The sequence below is a fragment of the Plectropomus leopardus genome, chromosome 16 (assembly GCF_008729295.1).
Source record: "Plectropomus leopardus isolate mb chromosome 16, YSFRI_Pleo_2.0, whole genome shotgun sequence".
Lineage (NCBI taxonomy): Eukaryota > Metazoa > Chordata > Actinopteri > Perciformes > Serranidae > Plectropomus > Plectropomus leopardus.
This window is the reverse complement of record NC_056478.1, coordinates 10,867,974-10,890,850: the sequence shown is the minus strand read 5'-3', so window position 1 is coordinate 10,890,850 and position 22,877 is coordinate 10,867,974. Positions and strand designations below refer to the sequence as shown.

The 22,877-nt window shown below is 37.3% G+C and overlaps 1 protein-coding gene across 1 annotated transcript in view; it reads right to left on the bottom strand.

The window, feature by feature from the left end:
- Window positions 1-2,259: 2,259 nt before the first annotated feature.
- flvcr2b (FLVCR heme transporter 2b) overlaps window positions 2,260-22,877 on the bottom strand; it is a 30,534-nt gene continuing 9,916 nt past the window's right edge. The window contains exons 3-11 of the mRNA XM_042503681.1: window positions 18,106-18,246; window positions 15,226-15,293; window positions 13,819-13,922; window positions 12,194-12,304; window positions 10,812-10,917; window positions 9,175-9,286; window positions 6,717-6,775; window positions 4,519-4,664; window positions 2,260-3,016 (exon numbers count right to left, since the gene is read on the bottom strand). Coding sequence (XP_042359615.1) covers window positions 4,584-4,664; window positions 6,717-6,775; window positions 9,175-9,286; window positions 10,812-10,917; window positions 12,194-12,304; window positions 13,819-13,922; window positions 15,226-15,293; window positions 18,106-18,246 — 782 coding nt within the window. The 3' untranslated portion in view covers window positions 2,260-3,016; window positions 4,519-4,583. The remainder of the gene's footprint in view (window positions 3,017-4,518; window positions 4,665-6,716; window positions 6,776-9,174; window positions 9,287-10,811; window positions 10,918-12,193; window positions 12,305-13,818; window positions 13,923-15,225; window positions 15,294-18,105; window positions 18,247-22,877) is intronic.

Below are 22,877 nucleotides of genomic sequence, written 5' to 3'. Positions count from 1 at the left end.
CTGACATCTAAAACTTATGACAAGAGGCCCAAAGTGCACACTGATTTACCAGATTATTTTTCTCTCCATAGGACAAGAAAAACAGATAAATCAAACTACATATATTCTCCTGCATGTCACACATATTTAGGGTGCAAAAGTGCACCAATATATCCCCTTTCTCTGCAGTCTGAGCGTACAACTGATCATGTCAGATAACTATACATCAACCTCGCTGTAGCCTTAACCAGAAACAATGACAAAACTCAACAAAAATGACCCATATTAAATCACATGTGACACCACGGCGGGTGCCAGACACGTAGGCCTATAAACAATTAAAAAACAAACTTTACAGCAACTGCAGCCACAAGTTAACAACAAAGTGTAGCTTGTTGTTGTACTCACCTGTTAGCAGCGTTTTGTTAACTTTAAGCGGAGTCCTAAATCTGCTGCAGGTCCAACGTTTCCGGTCGTTCATTCTGCGTAAAAATGTAACCAGTCCACGCGGTTTATCCGTCCCAGTATAGCCAGTCCACTCGGCAGTAACATCCAGAAACAGCAGAAAGTCCTCACACGCTTCCCTGACTGTAAAAGTTTCTCAGTAAACGCAGAAACCCCCGTGAAAAAGCCACTGTTTTTAGCATTTAGCATGTTAGCTGGATCCAGCACACACCTGTTGGTCACGCTCAGGTCGCAGCAGGGGTGTTTGATTTGAGTCACTTAGCTGCTTGAGGGGGCGGTGCATTAAACCAGTGATTAATTACGATTAAAGGAGAACAACGTCCATTTTAAAAGTGTTATTCTTAAAAATTAACAATCTCACAAATCACAGAAAATAAATAAATACTAATAATAAATAACAGTAATTATAATATCAATACATAAATCAGTTTTGGAAACCTGTAGATTTTTTTTTAATGGACATGGATAGAAACAAAAGCAAGCAAACAAAAATAATTCATATTCATATCACACGGGGGGAGGGGGGGGGGTCACCAAATAAGTTTTTTTAATATTCTAATAATCTGTTGCTTTTTACGTTATTTGTGAGAGCAAGAGAGGAAAGCATCAAGTTGAAATCAATCAAGAAAAGATAGAAAGAGGGGCATAAACCTACATTTATTTGTTTATGGATAAGGAATTTCTCATTAAAATACAAAAATTAACAAAAAAGTTTAAATATTTGTTACTTGTATCATCATAATAATAGATTATATCTTTGAGGGTAAAATCATGACTGATGTTAAAGTTATTTAAAACACAAGAACTTAAATACCACAAACAAAACATTGTTGTCTGTTCTGAGTATGTTTATTATGAAGATGATGATACACACCCTCAGGGAGCAAAGGCCTCAGACAGTTATTTAAATGAAACCATCTGACAGACTTAGAGGAAAAAACAAACTTTGGTGGAGCTGATAACTTAGAAATCTAAAACTTATGACTAGACGCCCAAAGTGCACACTGTTATTTTTCTCTCCATAGGACAAGAAAAACAGATAAGTCAAACTATATATATTCTGCATGTAACCTAAACTTATGATCAACATGTCATGCCGTGATGCCTGGATTTTACCCTCAGCACACTGTGATAACACACAATATGTCCCTGACCCCTGACCTGTTTTGAGTGTGCGGGGTTTAACCGCATCAGTTTTCTTATGCTGCATTCAGACTCCTTTTACCAGCATTTAAACCTCTGAAACCTGAGAAAATGGTTTAATTTCTTTCATAAATACCGGAAAAAAACACAATTAGCAAGTTGGCAAGAAATGTCCTGTGAACAAATCGGAAAAGGTGACAAGGAAATGATATGAAAATAAGCGAGGGAGATCATTTGATACTTGGGGGGGGGGCAGAATTGAACCCACGGCTGCAACCTTTGTACATGGGACGCAGCTCTATCCACTGAGCTACCAGGCACCCCAATATTATACTTAAAATTCTGTAACTAAAAATAAAGAAAAATATGTTCTGTTATTATTATTTGCAATTATAACTAATTGCTTTCACTTTCTTGATGTCATTTTCTTGTATTTTTTGTTTTATTAACTTTTCTTTTTTGCTTATTTTCATGTAATTTCCCCTAAAAAAAAAATGGGTTTTTTTTTTCAAATTTTTGGGCCATTTTTTGTGAAGTTACTCATTGCCCTCTTCCCGTGTTTTTTGGGGAAAAAAATCAAGCCATTTTTTTAGGTTTTACAGGGTTAACTTGGTTTACGATTTGATGGTTTCCTTTTGAAATACATGCAGGGATTTAAAGCATGACACCAAATGACGAAAAGAAACTTTATGAAACAGTTTTATTTCATGTTAAATAAGTAAACATGAATGGTGTTACAAAAAATATCACACAACTGTGTGTCGTGAATATTTCATCCCTTACTGTGGACTGCCATTAATATGCTGCTGTATAAATTATTGTAATCAAAAAGATCTTCTACCAAAATCACTCAGTAAAACATGAAAGAGGTATTTACAGGGTTAACTTTTTAGTGTCTCGTCATTGCGGAGGCTGTATCTATATAGCTGTACATAATCAACTGTATTCTTAAAAATACTGACGGGCAAAATTGTCAAAGCACAAACAAACATTTCACAGATTTGTCTTGCAGATTTAGTGAGCGCCTTCAATTTACACTTCAAAATAAAACAAAATATTTCTCAAATTGATTTTTTTTAAATTGTGCAATAAACATCAAAATTAAAACATCAAATTTATTTCAGCATTTTTAGCTCTTTTTAAATGTATAAATAGTTAATACCACACTGTACATCTAACTCTTCTTAGAAGGGAAGTGGGTCTAAAGACTTCCTGATTGTGTTGTTCTATCTCAGTATGTTACACTGTAACAGGAAGGAGATCATGGACGTTTTTAAGGCTTGTGTGTGTGTGTGTGTGTGTGTGTGTGTGTGTGTGTGTGTGTGTGTGTGTGTGTGTGTGTGTGTGTGTGTGTGTGTTGCATCTAAAACTTGGCTTCTTCGATGACAGACGATGCAGCCAGGCTCCCGTTGTGGCAGTCGGAGGGTCCCTATCAACCAAAACAGGCTTGTTAATTCAAGAGTTTTTATGAGCACAAAAGTCATGATTGTCTCAGTAGATGTTATTCTAATTGCTAAATTCATCCTAAAACAGCAACAAACACAGAAACCCAACACATGTTCAGCGAAACATCACAGTAGATTGTTTTCTGATTTTTATGGACCAATTTATAGCATAAATGTATTGAGTTTTGTCAAACTAATAGTCCTCTGTTACATTAATGTGTTTAATGCACGTGTTAACATAACTGCTTTGAATTTTTGCTTTGCACTTACAAACTGCTGCAACTCTTTAAAATGTTGTATTTTCCTTAATTTTATTCTTTTTTTCTACACTATATTTTTAGCTTTATTTCCTATTAATATTGTCTCAACGTGTTTTATTTTTCATCTTATGTTATGCATTCTGTGCATTCTATTTTTATCCTTATTTTACTTTTACCAGTATAATCAAGTGGGTTTTTATCCATGTGAAGATGCGTTCTATTCTATTCTGATCTTATGTTATTTGTACATGTTGGCTTTATTTTGTCTTTATGTTTTCTGTGTCTTTTCATGTGAAGCACTTGGTGCATGTAGTTTCTTTATTGTAAACCACGTTGGGCTGCATTTCTTGTATGAAAGGTGCTATACGAATAAAGTTTATTAATATTATTATGCTGATGTTCTAAACACCAGGAGCTCACCAAAAATTTGCCACCAAAACTCAGGCAGATCTCCACCAGAAGCAAAGTTTCCCTTTAACAGCTGTAGCAACTCAAATTCAGCCAGCAACGTATTAACAGTAGGTAAAGACAAGGGACACATACACATGTAAACAAAAAAAGGATACATAAAGCAGGTAGCCAGTATTCATACTTAATTGACATCATTTTAAAATGGATGTCTAATTTACAAAAAAAAAACAGACTCTAGTCTCTGTCTTTGCCTCCTGCACGCACATCTCAGGTGGGAAGGACTGAGACGTGAGGGGAGGAGGCAAGGAAATGAATCGAGGATGTACAAACTGAAATATGAAAAGAGGAGCTCATAACATCCTAATCCTTACGGCTTGATTTCAGTTCGGAAACAGAAACACATCTATCCCAGGACACTCAAACTGAAGCAGCTTAATGGAATACAGCCTTCATTCATTATATTATTTACACCTGTGCTTTAGATGCCAGACGTCGTCTTTGAAAAAAGGCTTGGACAAATGGCTACATTACCAAAAACACACAAAAATAAAAGATAAATAAGAATAAATAGAAAATTGTAGTAACAAATAAACTGCAATATTGACACCTAAATGTCTGTATACCAAGAAATATCTAAAATCACAGACTGAAACAGGTTCAGTGAAAAAAAACTCTGATATTTACATGATTGTGTGAATTTTAGTCAGCGTGATGGTAATAAACAGAGTGGGACAGGTGTAACATTGATAAGTGGAAGGATGTGCAGCAGTTGTGGTGATCCAAAACAGTGTGTACTGATTTCTTTGTGCTCCTACCTTTGTGCGTCTGCGTGTTGAGCTAAGATTTGAGATTTTTTTTGTGGAAGCAGAAAGGTTTATGATCAGGCTTGTGCAGGAGGAGTCTGCGTCTGGGAGATTAACGCCGTGGCTCCGTAGTCTTGTCCCGACATCTGCCCCTCCGCCTAAAAACAACAGCTGCTGATCACTTCTCATTCAGTGTTCATGGAGGCGTGAGTCCCCAGTTCGGGATGATGTTATTGCGACAGAATCTGATCTGACAGGCAGTTTTGTAATTCCCCCTTGACTTGAATGAATTCCCTCTTTTATGATTGTGTTATGTAGTTGATTAAAGTCACTTAAAGTTATTCTTAAAATCTTAACTAAATCCAGCTTATGCTTAAAAGAATAGTTTTTTGGAAATATGCTTTTTTTCTTATTTATTTCTTTTCACATAGCTTGATATGAGGAACTTGACTGCTGTGTTCATGTCAAATGTGACTTCACCACAGAGTTGGAGACTCATCCAGCAACAGTAACAATGATTTTGTCCATGGTCCTGTCGCCACCTTGGGGTAGCATTGCTTCAGTTGGTTAAACATGCTCCTGAAGAAATACTTCAGTCCTTATTTGTATATCAATTACTCACCCCATGTTACATTAAATTCATAAAGAAAATGTTTTTCTCACATGCCTCCAGTAAAAGAAGAATCCCAAAATTGAGATAATTCTTAATGAGTTAAAGTAAAATGGGTCCACATTTAACAACTGCAAAATTATATCAAAACATCAGTTAATAAACTCTCACACAGCCCGTGCAGTATAATCCAAGCTCTTTATCTGGTCATATGCTCAGTACTTCCCTTTCTATAAAGGAACCAAACTAAAGGAAAGACTTTATTATGCACTCTTCAGTTAGACACCATTGACAAAAACAGTATTTCTACCTTTCTGAATACAGGAGCTGTTGGTCTACCGCTGCCTCCATCAGTTAGTTTGTTATTGTCTGACAATGGTCTTTTAAAGGGTTAGTTCAGATTCACCAAAGTCACGCAACAACACAAACTGCTGATCAGGGCAGTGGTAGACCAGCAGTTCTTGTGTTTGATGAGATAAAATCACTGTTTCTGTCAATGGAGTCTGGCTTTAATAAGAGCATAGGTAAGTTTTTACTTTCAGTTTAGTTTCCTGTCACAAAGCACTGTCTGTTTGGCAAGTACTGAGCATACGACTGTATGAATGAGAATTTGTTTATACTCCACAAGTTTTTCGGGAGTTCTTCAACAGATGTTTTTATAAAGTTTTGCTGCTGTTACATGCGGATACCTTTTAATTCATTTGATAAAGATCCTTTTTAGTTTTTCAGATTCTTTGCTCGCCAGAGGCATGTGAAAAAAAATCAAATTTAACATACCAGGGGGTAAGTAACTGAGATACGAATGATCATTTGGGGAGTGAGGCATTCCTTAAATTTTGATCTGCATCTCATTTGAGCAAATTTTTGCACCCTGTTGGTCTTTTTTTTAGACATTGTTTCTTTCCCAAACAACCGAAGCAATCCTACCAAAGGTTGGCAAGTTACACAGTGGCAATACAGAAAGACATGCATTAATACAATGAGGAAAGTCACAATAATAAAGCATCAACTGTTGTACTATCAAAACAATTCATCAAGCTCCTAAGAAACTGTCAGTCAAAACACCTCTTAACATTTAAGCAGATGCATGCTCTGTTTTACAACATGCAGACACCTACCCAGCATGCAACTGAGACCGTGCAGCAGTATCTGGACTTATTCATCAATATTTTATGTCAAATTGCAACAGACATGCAGCCTGACTCAAGACGACAAAAACAGACACAATAGGGAGCACAGGGCAAGTTATTTCTGGAGAAGCACAAGACACACATGTGACTTTGATTGCATGCAAAATTATGATGAGCAAATAAGCATCACATTGGCCTTTTTTTACAGCAAACATGTTGACTCGTCACAGTAAGAGAAGCACAGGACTTAATGATAACATAAATAATTGCTCTGCCCACTCAGATTTGTATAAGCTATGAGAGACCTTAAAACTAACTGGAATCATTCATTTTATTTTTAATTCTTGTGCTTTTCTGGCTGTGAGACGTCAAAATGTCCTCTACGAAACATGTTCCAAATGATACAACCACCAGCATAGTTCCCCAACAACAACCAAACACAGCACCGTGTTTCTCGCTTTAACACTTACTTCTGCTTTTTTGGCCAACAGGTTTGCATTTTGTCTCCGCAGGTCAGACTTAATTAATCCTACAGAGAAATAAAGACACAGAACAATAATGAAACAAAGTGTGACTGAATGACATGACATCCAGCAGGTGGCTCTTGTGCACAGACACACACACACACACACACACACACACACACACACACACACACACACACACACACACAGCAGCTCTATTGAAGCATAATGCACTTTAAGGATTTCAAAAGACTGTGGGACAACAAATTACAGTATGTATAACTCAAGACATGCCTCCTACCTTATCATCAAACCTGTGTGACTCAATATATGACACAAACTGTACATGCATTCTTATCTGATGGCAACTTCACATAAGACTTTACAGTAATGTTTAAATGTGGTTTTAGAAAAAACAGTGAGTCACTCTGTTGACCTTGGCCAGCAGAAAAGTCTCATTTAATAGTCTTGCAGTGTTTTTCTAGTGTGCACAGTGTTTAGCGCTTCAGTGGCTAATGAATTTTTAAACAGTTTTTGTTGCTCATAAACCTCGCAATGGGCCGTGCAAAAAGACCTTAATTGTTCTGTATTGACTGAGGTGCATTTAATACCTGAAAACAAACTGCTACTGTGTGTTAGGATGTACAGTGTTCCTGACAGTATGTTAATTACCTCCTGAGTGATGCAAAACTTTCCATTACTCAGTCAACTGACAACAAAATGTTTAAAGCTCCACCTTCAAACTTGTTTGTCTAGAAACTTTAGCTTACAGCTATGCTTAATGAAAAACATTTACCATAGTGAGGAGGACAAAAAGAACAACAAAGTTCCTGTGGCTACAGTTTTCCCAAAGTGTTTATTTAAAGGGACAGTTCAAAATACCCACATTTTTCCTCTTACCTGTGGTGCTATTTATCAATCTGAATTGTTTTAGTGTGAGTTGCAGAGTGTGGGAGATATCGGCTGTAAAGTAGTTTGCCTTCTCTCCTATATAATGGAACTAGATGGTGCTCAGCTTATGGTGCTCAAATCGCCAAATACATACATTTGGAAAACTCAACAGCAACGTCTCTTTCCATCGATCATGACCCGGTTACTCAAGATAATCCACAGACCTTGTTGAGTGCAGTCTCATAGGAACTCGTAGGAACTATTTCTTCTTACTGCACTACACCTGTATAACTGTCCAGGTTTGATTGATTTGCGCTGCACCTGCCCCATCAACCACACATATGACCAATTAGATCTGCAACCCGTCCTGACTTGCCGACACAAGATCCGTGGCCTGACCCGAAGCAGCAAATCCTAATACAACCATGCAATGTCCAAATAATTTGCTTAGGCAGAATGTTTAAAGTGATTATTTTTGGACATTTTACACATGTGAAACTATTATAATATATTATAAAACAAAAGGTCATGTAGGAAATTCAATTTAAATAAATATTTTATGCTTCTTTTATGGATTTAGTGGATTTATCATTTAACGTCTATGATCTGAATCGCATGTTCTTTTACCCACAAGGGAACTAAGAAATAATAAACTAATAAAATTAAGAAAAAAATACCAGCAGCTCACCTGCTGGGTACCCACAGGTACTTGACTCCGGCGTGCAGAAGGAAGCGTGCATCTACTCATGGACGAGAGGCTCGTGCTCGTGACAGTGCGAGATATATACTTTAATGGCATCTTCCTCAGCTGAGCGGTGATGTTTCCTGGCTCAGTGGTGCTGGGTGAGCGAGAGGTAGACACACGCTTCCCTCTGCACAGCGATACGGATGGTGGGTGTAGATCGGTAGAAAGAAAATAGTTCCTACATGAAACTGCTCACAATAAGGTCTGTGGATTATCGTGAGTAACTGAGTCATGATTTCAGACATTGCTGTTGAGTTTTATTTATTTAGTTATTTATTTATTTTTGGTGTTTTGAAGGCTACAAGCTGAGTGCCATCTTTGCCTATATTCAATAAAAGGCAGACATCTCTACAGCTGATATCGCCAACACTAAGTAACTCACACCAAAACAATCTAGACTTATAAATAGCACTACAGGTGAGAGAAAAAAAATATGTATTTTGCATTTTGAGGTGAACTGTCCCTTTAACTTGTTGTCAAACAATTAGAATTTCTAAGAACCTGGAGGTGCTCTTCAGGTCAACCCACATTCCAGTAAGTAGGTGACGTATTTCCTTGTTATCTTTATGCAACAATAACAACACATTTGTCATCATGTTATATTCTGTCTGTATCAAAACATTCAACCCTAAAACTGTCCCTCAAGTTCAACAGAAATCATCATCTGCGTTCTTGGAATCAAACATTTTTCCCACAGGAACCTTAGTAAACTCACAACAGAAACTGAGACAAACAAAGACACTTCTCAGGCATTGCTGTGTGTGACCTAAAATCCATAACCTGCTATGACTCTGCACAGCATGTGTTTTACAGTCAGAAAGGTCTCACCTGTCATTATTGTGCCGATTAGAAGAAAAACACAAAGAAAGATGTTTCCTGCCAGTGTGCCAAAGCTGTCGATAATCTTCCCCTGGCAGATGGTGAATATAATGCCAAACACCTGTGTATGCAGAGCATGCAGTGGTTAGGAATGAAGCTGGGGCTCGCTCACACGCACACCAACACCCCCACAACCATAACAAAACAAAGCAAAGAGGCAAACACATGTCCTTAAAGCACCCCATCACTCCATTTTGATCACCCAGCAGCAGAGGCCTATGGACAGTGGTATCAAAATGCTGCATTCAAGGAAAGCCTGTGTATTTTGGCGCTACTACCTGCAGTGGTAGTGTCATGTTTAATAAATTAATGTCACTCTGTAACTTAAGATCAATTTAATACATAGGTTGCAAGAATGATATTTGTTTTGTCTCTGCTATAAATTTCAGCTTGCATGTTTCAAAAACAGGCATGAAAGCATAACTGAATGGGCCTTCACCCGCAAAATGTCCCTTAAAATACCATGTACTGATCAAGAAGAGATTCAGAATGACTTCTTATACTTCTTTTCAACCAAAATTAGCACATGCATGTAGGTTTTTTCAAACATGGGCTAACATGCTAAAAATAGGCTATAGACTCCTTTTCCATTACCAGCAGAGCAGAGCTGTGTACACGGCTCTGCAGCTGACAACTGAGCCTTTGTGTTTTTTATTGGTTTTTTTTTTTTTTTTTTTTGGTTTGTCACATTTGACGTCACGGACAAACTGGAGACCAGATAAACCGTTCTTCTCTTTATATATCACTTACTTATTCAGTCTCTCTTTCAAAATCAGTGCAGACTAATTTGGATCGATGTTTGAGCACTGCTTGGGTAGCGACAGATGGTAATTAGTGGTGACGTGTCATTGCATCTCACTGCTTAATGAGTTGAAATAAACACATTCACCCGAGTGTTGTGTTCCCATCAATGCCGATCGAAGCCGGATGCAATGAATATCTGTGACTACTGCTGACCCAGGTGGGCCTGCCATTTGTACACTTTCCGACTTCATTAAAAAGCCAAATGCGGGTGTCTGTGGGATTTTCGTGCAGTGGAAATGAAGCTATAGAGATGAAAAGAAACTTCAAAGAGACCCAAATAACTACAAAAATGCTCAAAACAAATGCAAAGAGACACAAAATGACAAAAAAATCCACAGAATTACCTCAAAGAAACAGAATGACTACAAAGAGAAGCAAAACAACATAAAACAGGACTGAACAACTGTAACTGGTGTGTGTGTGTGTGTGTGTGTGTGTGTCTCCTGCTCCTGTGAAGGAGAGGTGTGGGATCTTTTGCATATCTTTTCCCAATGCCCAATGACTTTAAAATGCAAAGTCAATTCAGAATTTTAGCACATTTAACAGGACGGAGTACACTTTTACTATAAGTCACTGAGTTTTTGTTTGAGCTGTAATGTTTTAATATCTGCAGTCTCTTCAGAAAGCTGCTTTAACACTCACTGGTTGTTCTGGTAAAAGAAGGTGAATGACTCACTTTTTTTCTTTATAGGCAGTAAAAACAAACATTTGTTTCACACCATCTCTGTGGGCTTTTCTGCACTATTATGTTTTCAGTGACCCTGAATATCATTGAGCTGCACCTGTGCCGAACAGTTGAGGAGTCCGGATGATGTTCCCTCTGACTCTGGGTACGTCAGCTCGACAGCAAACTCAAAGCCCAGCGGCAGGTAGCCCGTCATGAAGAACCTGGACACAAACACACACACATCACATGGGAACATAAAGTAAACATAATTCAAATTCAAATCTGAGGCTTTAAAGCTAAACACGAGCTCCGTCAGTCTTTATTTATGTTTGCCTCTCCCTCTTCATTATAACTTGCAAGTGGATGAAAACTTTGTATCTACTGGGTGTTAATGGAATTTAATATTAACACCCTTGTCTATAGAGTACATTAATGACAATAATAATGTCATACAGGAAAAACAGGTTTTGAAAGCTGTTCACTGACAGCAGACAGTTTTTTCACTCAATTGCGCCACATCGCCACAAATAAACAAGGCTTTTACCTGGCAACATTAGCAAAACACATCAGCCTGCGTCAGTACAAACATCCAAAAACATCTCTTTGACATTTACATATGCTATTTCTGCTTCTAAGTTTACTTTGATTACAGTTTAGAGAGCATAATACTTAAAAGATAAGCTAATGATGAATAGGGAAACAGAACTTTTTATTAAAAACAGAAGTTCTTACTACTATGACAAATCAGAACAATGGTTGTACACTCTGGAAAAAAGACACATTAATCAGTGCTGGGCATATCATTAATAATAAGATCACCTAACCCAGTCACAAGTATTCTAAAAAATTACTAATAAAATTTCAGTGATAATATTACAGTTACCCCAAGAATAAATAACTCATTATAACCTCACTTTCTACTTCAACCCCTTACTGATCTCAAATCCGACAATCAATCACATCGCTCATTTTCTTAATAATCGAACATGCAAGTAACCCTAACCCTGACTTTGAACACTGGGTCAGTATGTACAGCAGTTAGGCTTTACCATGTGTCGCATTGTGTGTACGGTGCATGTGTAAATGCTTATCAGGCCTTAGTTGACCTCTAAATAAACACTGCTGTAAATTATTGTTGCAAATGTCAACAGAAATATTGTACTTGGAGAAATTGTAGAAGAGGGTTGCAAAAGTTTTCTGTAAGTTTCCATCTGTGATTCATATTTGACTGAAAACCTGCAGTGGAGGACACACAGCCTCTGTGTGAGGAATGTGCAAATAGTTAGAGTTTACATTTTTTTGTTACTGGGCTCACTTTATCTACTTAAGATACAGTATATCCATCTTGAATCTTAGTTGTAAATATTTCCATCAGTTTGGTGCTCTGTCCCTTGACTGAATGAATTAACTGTATTTAACTTTAAATTAATGTGAGAAAAAACAATCTCTTATCATAGTATTATACCAACAAAAAACAAAGAATGAATGTAAGAGTACCCGAGAGCTCCAGCGGTGATGAAGACCACCCAGAGGTGTCCCAGACTGAGTGTAGCAGCATAGACGATCATCCCCACCAGAGACATGAAGTAGACTGCAAGAGTGGTCTGCCTGGAAATACAAACAAAACAGTGAACATTAATATAATTATAACCGTGATATATTCAGAGAACTGCTGCTTTAAATTTATGTGGATAAACTGTTACATGTTACATTAGTTGCTGCGGCAGACTATGGAGGATAAAAAATGACTTAAGTATCAATAAATAAATGCTTAAAATAATAAAATAATACAGGAATGGATAAATAAACACATATATAAACAAATAAATGCAGATATAAATAAATAAATTGTTAGATAAATGCATATATAAATAAATGAGGAAAAGTTGATGATTAAACAGGAATTAAATATGTTTATTCATTTTTGTACAACTTTATTTATTTCTGTATTTCTGCATTTATGTTAATGAGGTCCTAACCTCTGGATTCATTCATTCATTCATTCATTCTTTTATTTATTACCATATTAATTTGAGCATTTATCTATTCTTTCATTTATTAATTTAATCTAGGATTTACTTATTTATGTCTTTATTTTAAAAAATATATTTAAAAAAATAAATAAAATATATAATATCATTTTTTGTAACCCATAGGTAGACCACAGTAGCATCTCAAGAGATTTATAAATGAGTTTAGATTTAAAAGTAGTCTGGTATAACACTGCATGCAGCTTCAAAATTTAAAGGTACCCCGTGGAGTTTTTGAGTACTAGTAGCACTACGGCGTACATTGAAGGTTTAAACATGTTCTAGGTATTTACATTGCAGTTTGGCCGCTGCTCTCACTTAATACTAGACCAGTTTCAAACAATGTTGTTTTCATTAGTCTCTGCAAAACATGGGAAACTCTCGATTTTATAGTTTCTTTGACATGCATCACACCAACTCTTGAGCATTATAGCGAATGCACTGTTTTCCCCTCACTGTAAAGGATGTTTTGTGGATGTTCCCATCACACCGACTGTATCTTCAGGATCTAACAGGATTCGTATTAGCATGGAAATGTAAAAAATAATAGATGAATTTCAAAGTATTTATCAATGGGCAATCAGAGTGTAATTACAATATGAATGAAAATACTTAAACCATCTGGAAAAGAAAACACTGCCAGGTTGGACTGAATGCGTCTCTGCATGTAAGCCACAAACACACTCGCACTCCCAAATTTGCAGAACAATACTCTTGTAAATAACACAGAGGGGTGTCGACTGAAGCCCCCCCATAGATTAAACCCTGCTGTCACTATACAGGCAAAAGGCCCACGAGGGTAGAACGACTACAGTGAGAACAGCATGCTGCACCTGGATAAACAGACACTGAGCCCCAACAGCCAACAAATAAACACCAAACAAGAACTGACACGAGACGAAAAGCTAAATGACACTAAACCGAACAGAAAAAAGTTTGTGTCGCTGCAGTGTTGGAGAGGGTCAAGTAAATATATAAACACGTTAGAAAAGCCACATGAAATGCAACTTTAAATCTTTGTTTTTGCATCTTTTTAATTTCAAACACTGGAAACAAAACAGTCATACTTTTCCTCTCTGACATTCCTCTTACTTGTAGGTTTTAGTTTTGTCCAACCAAACGCCACAGATCAGGGAGCCGACCATCCCCGCAATGACAATGGTGAGGCCAATCCTCCCAGCATTCACCTCTTCTCCCTAAAGTGTCGAGCAGGATTCACAGATAAGTGACCTTACGGCCTTACATACCAAAGGAAGGCAAGGCAGTTTAAGACAAAGCAGATATCATGTCAGGAAAGGGAGTGGAGGTGAAACTGTGCGAGTTTCTGTGTCTGGTGTCATATAAATCCTTTGACTACATTTCCTACTGATGGAGAGTGAGATTACATCAGAAGCTTCAGCAACATTATCCCATAAAATTGTACAAATATTTTAGCATCAGTCTGCATCAAAACTTCAGTTGAAAAAGCATCCTGTTCCCAAATAGTTTTGATCACTTTGTCATATTTGAAAAGGTCTCCATATGGACATTACTACACCTCTGTAAACGAAAACTGTACAGTGAAAAGATTTTAAAAAACTGATCAAGTTCTTGATGAACCGCGTTTAACAAAAGCAAAACTACATCAAAACATGACTCTCACACAACTAATGCTGTATAATCAGTCTCATTCACAGTCATATGCTCAGAACTCCCCAAAAAGAAACCCCTATGATAAGTAAACGTATCTATTCTCTCTTGAAAGCCAAACTCTATTGACAAAAAAAGTATTTTTAACTCCCTGAACACGGGAGCAGCTGGTCTACGGCTGCCTCCATCAGTTATTTTGTTTGTGTTGTTTTGTGACTTGGCTGAATCCGAACTAATCCTTAAAAACACAAAGGTCTCACTACAACACAAACAAACTAACTGATCGAGGCAGCAGCTTCTGTGTTCAGTGAAGTAAAATTACTGTTTTTGTCAATGGAGTCCGGCGCTGGGGAAAGGATCAATAAGTTTTACTTTTGATTTAGTTCCCCGTGGGAAAAGGAATACATAAAATGAGTCGTGGATAATACTGCATAAGTTGTGTGAGAGTTTGTAAACTGGTATTTTGATTTAGTTTTCCTGTTGTTTATCACAGCCCCCTGCGACTTCAATTATTTAAGAATTTTCTCAGTTTTTAGATTCTGCCACAAAAGCAAAGTTTTCTTCACACATTCAATGTAACACATGGTGAGCGACTGGCATACAAAAGGTCATTTCGGGGATGAAGTATTCCTTTAATCTATTACTGCAGAGCAGTTCATCGATGTTGTGTTACATTGTTTCTGGGTATAAAAGATTACAGCTGAAGCTGCAAATATGTGAAGCTGTGAAGTTCAAATACTTCAAAATAGAACGTCCAAATCAGCATTTAAAGTCCTGAAATATCAAAATATGGGAAGTGTAACAAGAGCGTTAGTAATAGATATCAGTACAGAGACAACACTCTACTGTATGTCTTTGCTGTGGACTTACAGGGTAATGCTCGATGATCATCCGGTTCAACAGGGTTCCAACAGCATAGAAACAGCCCACGTTCAAACCTATGAGTTGGGAAAAGTTGTCAAACAACGTCTGCACAACAGGACAAATATATCTTTGAGGAAACCCTTCACAAACTTAAGGAAGCAGTGAGCATTGTGACACACTATAGTATTATGACATACTTAAATGTGAGCGGTTGAAGGGTTTCTATTTTCAGCTGTGCCAAATGAACCTAATCAGAAGTTTCCGAAACATAGAGCTGCCCCAAACCAAGCATTTCTATACAAGGGCAGGTCTGTTAAGGGCTGAGTATTTTTTTTCTCTAAACCAAGTTTTTAGATACAGTCGGTCACTCAGACATAAACTACAAAGAAAGAACATACACCTCCTTAAAAACACTTAGTAACATTTGGGGATGTAAAATACAAAAAATACTAGAATAAGATGCTGACATGGTATATTTCTGTAAACATTTGTACTTTTCATACACATCATATCAACATTTCTAAAGTGATGTAGTTCTGATAACGTGTATGATTTCAGTTTCTCATCAAATCATCAAACAAAACGTCTTCATTTGTGTTTGTGGCAACAAACTGTTTCTAACAAGACTTTTGAACATCTCCAGCTGCATTTGTGGCGACAGAACTGGGTATTTTTTAAGACAGGTCGGGGATATGTCCAGCTGTGTTTATGTGTTAAAGTAGGTGTTTTTTAACAGGACCTTTACATTTGTGTTTGTGGTCACAAAACTGGGTATTTTTAACGAGACTTCAAGGCATTTCTAGTTGTGTTTGTGACGATGGAACTGGGTTTTTTTTTTAACAACACATTAACACATTTTTGTCCATGTTTGTGGTAACAAAACCTGGTATTTTTTTTTTACGTCAGTTTGGGATGTGTCTGTGTTTTGTTGTAGAATGAAAGCGGGTGTTTTTTAGTGACAGTTAAAGAAAGTTCCATTGCTGTTTGTGGCGACAAAACCAGGTATTTTTAACAAGACAAAATTATTTCCAGCCATGTTAGGTTTTTTTCTTTCAAGATTATATTTTGGGCTTTTTTGGCCTTTACTAGATAGAACAGCTATGGTAAGAAAGGCGGAAAGGAGAGGGGGTGAGACACAGCCTTTGTACATGGGGCTAGTGGGCGCCCCAAGACTGGGTATTTTAAAGGACACATCATTCCTTCATGTTTGTGGCGACAAAACTAGGTCTTTATTACAAGACGTCAGGGCATTTGTAGTCATTTGTGGCAACAAAAGCAGGATTTTTTATTGGAACATGTCAAGCCATGTTTGTGGCAGCCAAATTGGGAATTTTAAGCCAAAATATTATTGTTTCCTGACCCTAACCAAGTAATTTTTGTGCCTAAACCTAACCACACACTAACCACACTGTTGTCACAACATGGAATTTAAAACTATTAGGAAAATTATTAACAAATAGAGATGTTAAGTTTCAAAATATCCACTGCATATGAAATATACAAATGCAAAATATCTGTGGTTTGCAGAAATGTACATGGTGTAGTTGCCTGTTTATTCATGTGACAACTGCTGTACGGAGCACAATGAATTCCCGAAAGGACAAATAAATATCTGTCTAAAACCAGCATTTATTCTGGTGACCGGGTTACAACCACAGAGAGTGACAATCGCAGGTCAATCAGAGACCAAGTGAACCTTGCATTGTTATCTGGCAACCGAAAAATCATATGTAGAAAGGAAAAAAGGACACAGAGACAAAGGCACAGGGACACTAATAACACACTAACAATAGTCACATGAATTGTGTCACATGTAGTGGTAGGTCGAGCAAGGTCAAAGCGTTTCCTAAAACTGCTCACAGCTGTTGGATGTGGCTGTGACTTGACAAGCTCGAACAATTCGACAATAGAGAAACTAATTTCATATCTCAGTGTCCTTCATCCTTATAAAATGGTTATCTTCAGCACAGATCGATCATTTGTTAAAGATTGCCAGACAATAAACAAACTTTGAACCCCTCTGGGACACACTCGCTCTCGTCTCTATGAGCTTTTGAATAACTAATGACTTGTGTGCATTTTTATGACTTTTAATGACAAGATAAACCTAGTTACACTTTAAAGGCAGAGTACTAAGGCTTTCAGGAAAATCAGTGAGTGGTTTCCGTGCTAATGTAACAGCTATTATCCAGCAGTAACAGTAACTCACGTAACACAGGGAAAGTGTGATGATGTGTTGGGGGAATTCCTGACTAATTTCAACCGGATTGGTTAATTTAAAGCAGCTTTAATCACAATAACTTTATTAAAACAATTTGTATTCAGTGATGCGTGTAGTGATTATCACATAAGATTATCACCCAAGTATGTATAATAAATAATAAATATGTATATAATAAATATGTATGCATTTCAGTGAGTTGCAGCTCATAGCTTAGTGTTTTAGTTCACTTTTATCACTTTCGTTGTGTCATTTTCACGTCAAAAAGCTTCACTATGGTCACTATAGTGACCAAAGTGAATCACTTGGCAGCTGAAAAGACAGATATTTCACTGAAGAGATGGTGGAGACCAAAAATGGAGCTAAAACAGAGTGAATATTGGACTTACACTCGTCAGATAACCATAACCATAAACATGACTCAAAATGAATAACGATGTTGATCTGTAACTGTTGGATGTGAAAGTAAGCAACTGTTTGCTCTCAAGTTCGGGTGATTATAGTATGACAATTTCTCATATTTTCTTACAATTCAAACCACACTGATCATAATGTAGTACCACAAAAAAATCTAAGCTCTGGCTGTGGATGTTTTTAAGTAGTCTAAAATAGATTTAATTGAAACAAAATAATAACTACTCATGTGGGGAGTAGTATAGACTAACCATAAGTGACGATGAGGAGGATGAAGGGCCTGTTGCGGAGCAGCCTGAGGATAGAGGCCGTGTAGGAGTACTGCTCCGGTGGGATGGTACGAGCTGTGGCCTGGGCCTGAGTCGGAGGAAGTTTAGGACGCTCCTGGAAGACTGAAATATGGAAAAGAGCAAAATCAATGTTAAAGATTCAGCCATGAGCGAGTGTATCTAGTCGTCAACACAGACTGATGAACAAAATATTATGTGACTCATAAATGTGGAATAACATATATCCTTGGTCCTGGTATGTCACTGTCAAACATGCTGCATATGTATTGTCAGCTCTTAGTAATTTATTGCTGCCCTGTTAACCTCTTCAGTTCTTTGGCATCTTCATCATTACAAGCTCATGTTGTATTCATACCCTCTGCTAAAACATAGTTGAATTGCAGTGTTCACAAATAATTCCAGAGACAAAATGCGACATTCAGCACATAACTATGATTTCGTGTTTGAGCCGCGATTGTTTGCACACGACTGTTAACATGGAGGTGGCTGAGTGGGCTGCTAACAGCACAAATGGTGCTAACAACAGCAGCAGCACTGACAGACCTAAAGGTGTTAACCCTGGGGGAACAGAGGGTGGGTGTTACGCTTCTGCAATGACACCGTTGCACCACTGTAGGTGGGGACGGCATTTATCTGCTGTCACCACCAACACTACGGATGAGAATCATGTACCGAATCCAAATTATCCGATCCATCGAAACCATACACCTCTGAACTTATATGTTCTTTATCTTGATGCTAGCAGGTGTGAAATAAAAAAAAAGGCGTCAAAAAGGATGTCAAACGTATGCATCTACGCTGCTGGAAGCATGCACAAGAAGGAGTCATGCTGGAGAGAAGGAAACAGTCCAAAGTGCGTCTTCTTTTCATGATGAAAGAGTGCTGCTTGTAATGTCTTTTAAAATTATTATTTCACGTAAGGGTGGAAACACCATTAATATGCTGAACATCTTTATATGCAACACGGGCTGCCGTATATTTGACACTGTGCACAGTGCCACCGCAAATTATCAGTAGAATATTGGGTACATAAATAATAAATAATCAAATAAATGTGCTTAAAACAACAGAAAGTAACTGTTGGAAATGTTGTGTTGCCTTTTTATAAAGAAAGAAGGCCACAAACTTTCTAAATGTTTAAGGGGCATGGAGCCTAAATGAGCTGCAGTGAGGGACAGAGTCAAACAAAGTTGAACAGGTCCATATATATATATATATATATATATATATATATATATATATATATATATATATATATATATATATAACTCAGTCTGTCTTTTCTCCTGAGAGCACGTGCCCTGAGGCTTCATGGGGAAATGCAGATGTCTGTCTTTGTGGATCTTGGAGCTGAGCCAGCCTTTTCTCCCCCTCAGCGAATCAGACCTGAGGTCTTGTGTTCAGTAATCAGTCTTACTCAGTGGTGGAATGGATCAAAGTACATTTACCCAAGTACTTTACAAGTACTTAAGTATGAATTCAAGGTATTTGTACTTCAGTATTTTAATTTCATGCTACCTTATATTTTTACTCCACTACATTTCAGAAGGTAATAGTGTACTTTTTACTTCACTATATTTATCTGGATGCCTTTGTTACTTTACAAATTAATATTTTTTTAAAATAAAAAACATAAAAAGGCTTTATAAAATATGATGTTTTGATATACATTAAATATTAAATTACAAAACAGTTTATACAAGTACAGCTGTGATAATTAGTTGATAAATTAATCAACTGACTGAAAGGTATAACTGCCAAATATTTTGATTATTAATTATATTATTTGATAATTAATTATTTTGAGTTATGGGGGTGTTATTTTAAATTTTGTTTATAACTCCAAGTTTTTTGCATATGTTCTCTTCTTTTTCCTGTTAGGTGTTTTTTTTATTTTATAAAGTTCTGGGTGTTTTCTCTATTTATTTTTTTTTATCATTTTGATTTTTTAACATGTTTTTTTAAAAACAATTTTGAGTTTTGAGGCTGTGTTTTTTCTTTTAATAATCTTAAGGTGTGGTTGTATTTTTTTCTATTTTTTTAATAACTTGTGTCCCCCCCCCCACCCCCACCCCCCTCTTTTTAATAATTTTGAGGGTTTTTTTGGGTGCATTCTTTTTTTGGAAGATTTTTCTGCATGACTACCTTTACTTAAATACTAAGTACCTTAGTACCTGCGGTACCCACGCTGCAGGAAGGAACGCTACCGCAGGTCCTTCCTTCCATCGGCCATCAGGCTATACAACACCAGCCTGAGCCAACAATAACCTGGACTCACTACAATAAAAGTTGCACTCTCTGACCTCTTGTATTACAACCTGTACATTTTTGTCTTCCTTGACACATGCCTATTTTTTTGCCTATTTTTTGCACTATTGTACATTTAATATTTTATATTTTGTATATATTGATATTTTACATATATTTCTATTTTCTGTACACACGGCTGCTGTGACAAGTGAATTTCCCACAAGTGGGATAAATAAACGTGTCTAAGTCTAAGTCTAAGTCTAAGTACTTAATACTTAAAGTAGATTTTCTTGATTATACTTGCTATATATATGCTATACTTTCACAGTGTGATATTAGTGCTTTTACTTGCATAAAGGATCTGAATACTTCTTCCACAACTGGTCTTATCAATCCTGTGAAAATAACCTGCTAAACTGCTCTGACAATACATGAATTTAGTGATGATTTCAGTTTCAGAAGAAACGCAAAGTTAATACATCTTTAAAAATCATTTGTGCATTGTAACTTTCTTTTTCCGCCTCTGGTGATTCCCCTTTATTCAGTCAACTAGATCCACTCACGCCAAGACTTTCTCTGTGGTTAAATCTGCCAGTTTGTTCAAAGGAAGGCAGCCGCCAAGCTCCTTCTCTCACCTCTCTTTGCACACAGTTTATGCAAATCTCTGAATCCAGGGACTTTGTCTGCCCCGCTGACTCACGGGCCTGTCGCAGGGCTACAGATGGCCCTGCCAGCAGGACAGCCCTCACACATGGCATCTTGCATATATGTGTGAGGGTGTGCTATGTCTGCAAGTGTATGTGTCACATCATGAAACCACTGTGGCCAACTGGTGAGAATTAACTTGCTGGAGTAACCAAGAGAAGCATAAGTCACATTTCTTACTAAATAGAATCTATGCTTTTAATCGGCGGTTAACCGTAGAACAGCTTCACTGCTTACGGATGTCTGCCTACAGGTTAAGTTTGCTTATCAGTTTACTGCACAGCGTATCACTCTGATCTGGTAGGAGACAGACAGCAGGCTAGCTGTGGAAATGTAGTCAGAGACCACTGATAAACTGAAATGGCCCACTTAAGATTCATTTTCTTGTGTCTGTGTCATGTGGGTTTCACCACTGCCTCGCCCCTTCAGGAGACTAGCGGCGGTCCTGAGTCTAATCATTCCTGTGGGAAAAGTTATTAATAATCTCGCAATAATATTGCAGCTCTTTTAGACTTTATAAATGTTATCACACTGAATTGATTAAAACTTTAGGGTGAAATGAGTCGTTTTGCGGAGGTTTTGACACTCACAAAAATCAATCCACTGATTCATAGACGTAAGTCAATTGAAAAAGTCTTTCTGGGCCCCGTGGCATCACATGACAGACCCAGACGGTGTAATTCTACTTTTGGCCACTACGTAAAATTTGCTTCAAAGCTTGGTGCACTTCCTGGGGGCTTGGTGGAGACCAGAGGATGGGCAGCGTGTTTCTGCATGTTAACGCGACTAGCCTTCTGTCTGTCAACAGAAAATAAAATAAAAGGCAAGACATTTACATCACAAAACATTAAAAAATCACCACCTTTAAATGAATAATGCATTGAATGTGGTGCTAATGCTCACTTAGTCAATGGAGTGCCAGACCAAAAGGAAAGACCTCTTGCATTGCACATCAATTGATGTTTTTTTTGTTTTTAAAATTGACCATTAAGTTAACGGTCACTGGGTGTAAGACTATTGAAAGCAAAACCAACCAAAACTGACACCCCTAATCAGCAGCAAAAGCTTTGTCTAGAGTTATATGATGTGGGTGAATTTCTATTTTTCTACCTTATATCTTTCTTTCTCTTTAAACTAACAACACTGACAGTTCGTCTGAATGTTGTACATGGTGCCACTATGGAATGCCTTCACAAGCATCCTTTTGTGTTTCTGAATGCAGTACGCTTATGAGCGCCCGCCCTCTCCCTGTCCGCACAGGACAACAGCTTTTTCATGCAACTTGTTCCTCCTCTCTTACAACCACCAAGCCCACTGTTCTCTAAAGAGTACTACTATTTACAGCTTGTAGTTTGCTACTCTTTTCTGACTAAACACTTCAGTTATTATTCCACTTTCCTCCCTGAGATTCTAGTTTTCTCCTCAATAAGAAAAGACAAGAAAACAAATGTGATTTCTACATGTGAGGTGCTAAATGTACAATTAAAACTATATACTCTGAGATAATGCATTAGGGAGCGGTAGGAAAAAGACATAGACGGTTAAAATGCATGAGCAGCAGATATAAAGCAGACTACAACTAAGCATTTTTTTCAACAAATGACATCCTGTTAGTCACACTAAGTCACGCCACGCCACTTCCCTCTACCAGAAACCTTTTGTGATTACAAGTCCTCAATTTTTCTTATATATTTCTAACCAAAGGCACAGGGAACATATCCCCTCAATATTTAGAGCATGTGCATTAATGAAAACATAAAACTGAGGATATTTACACC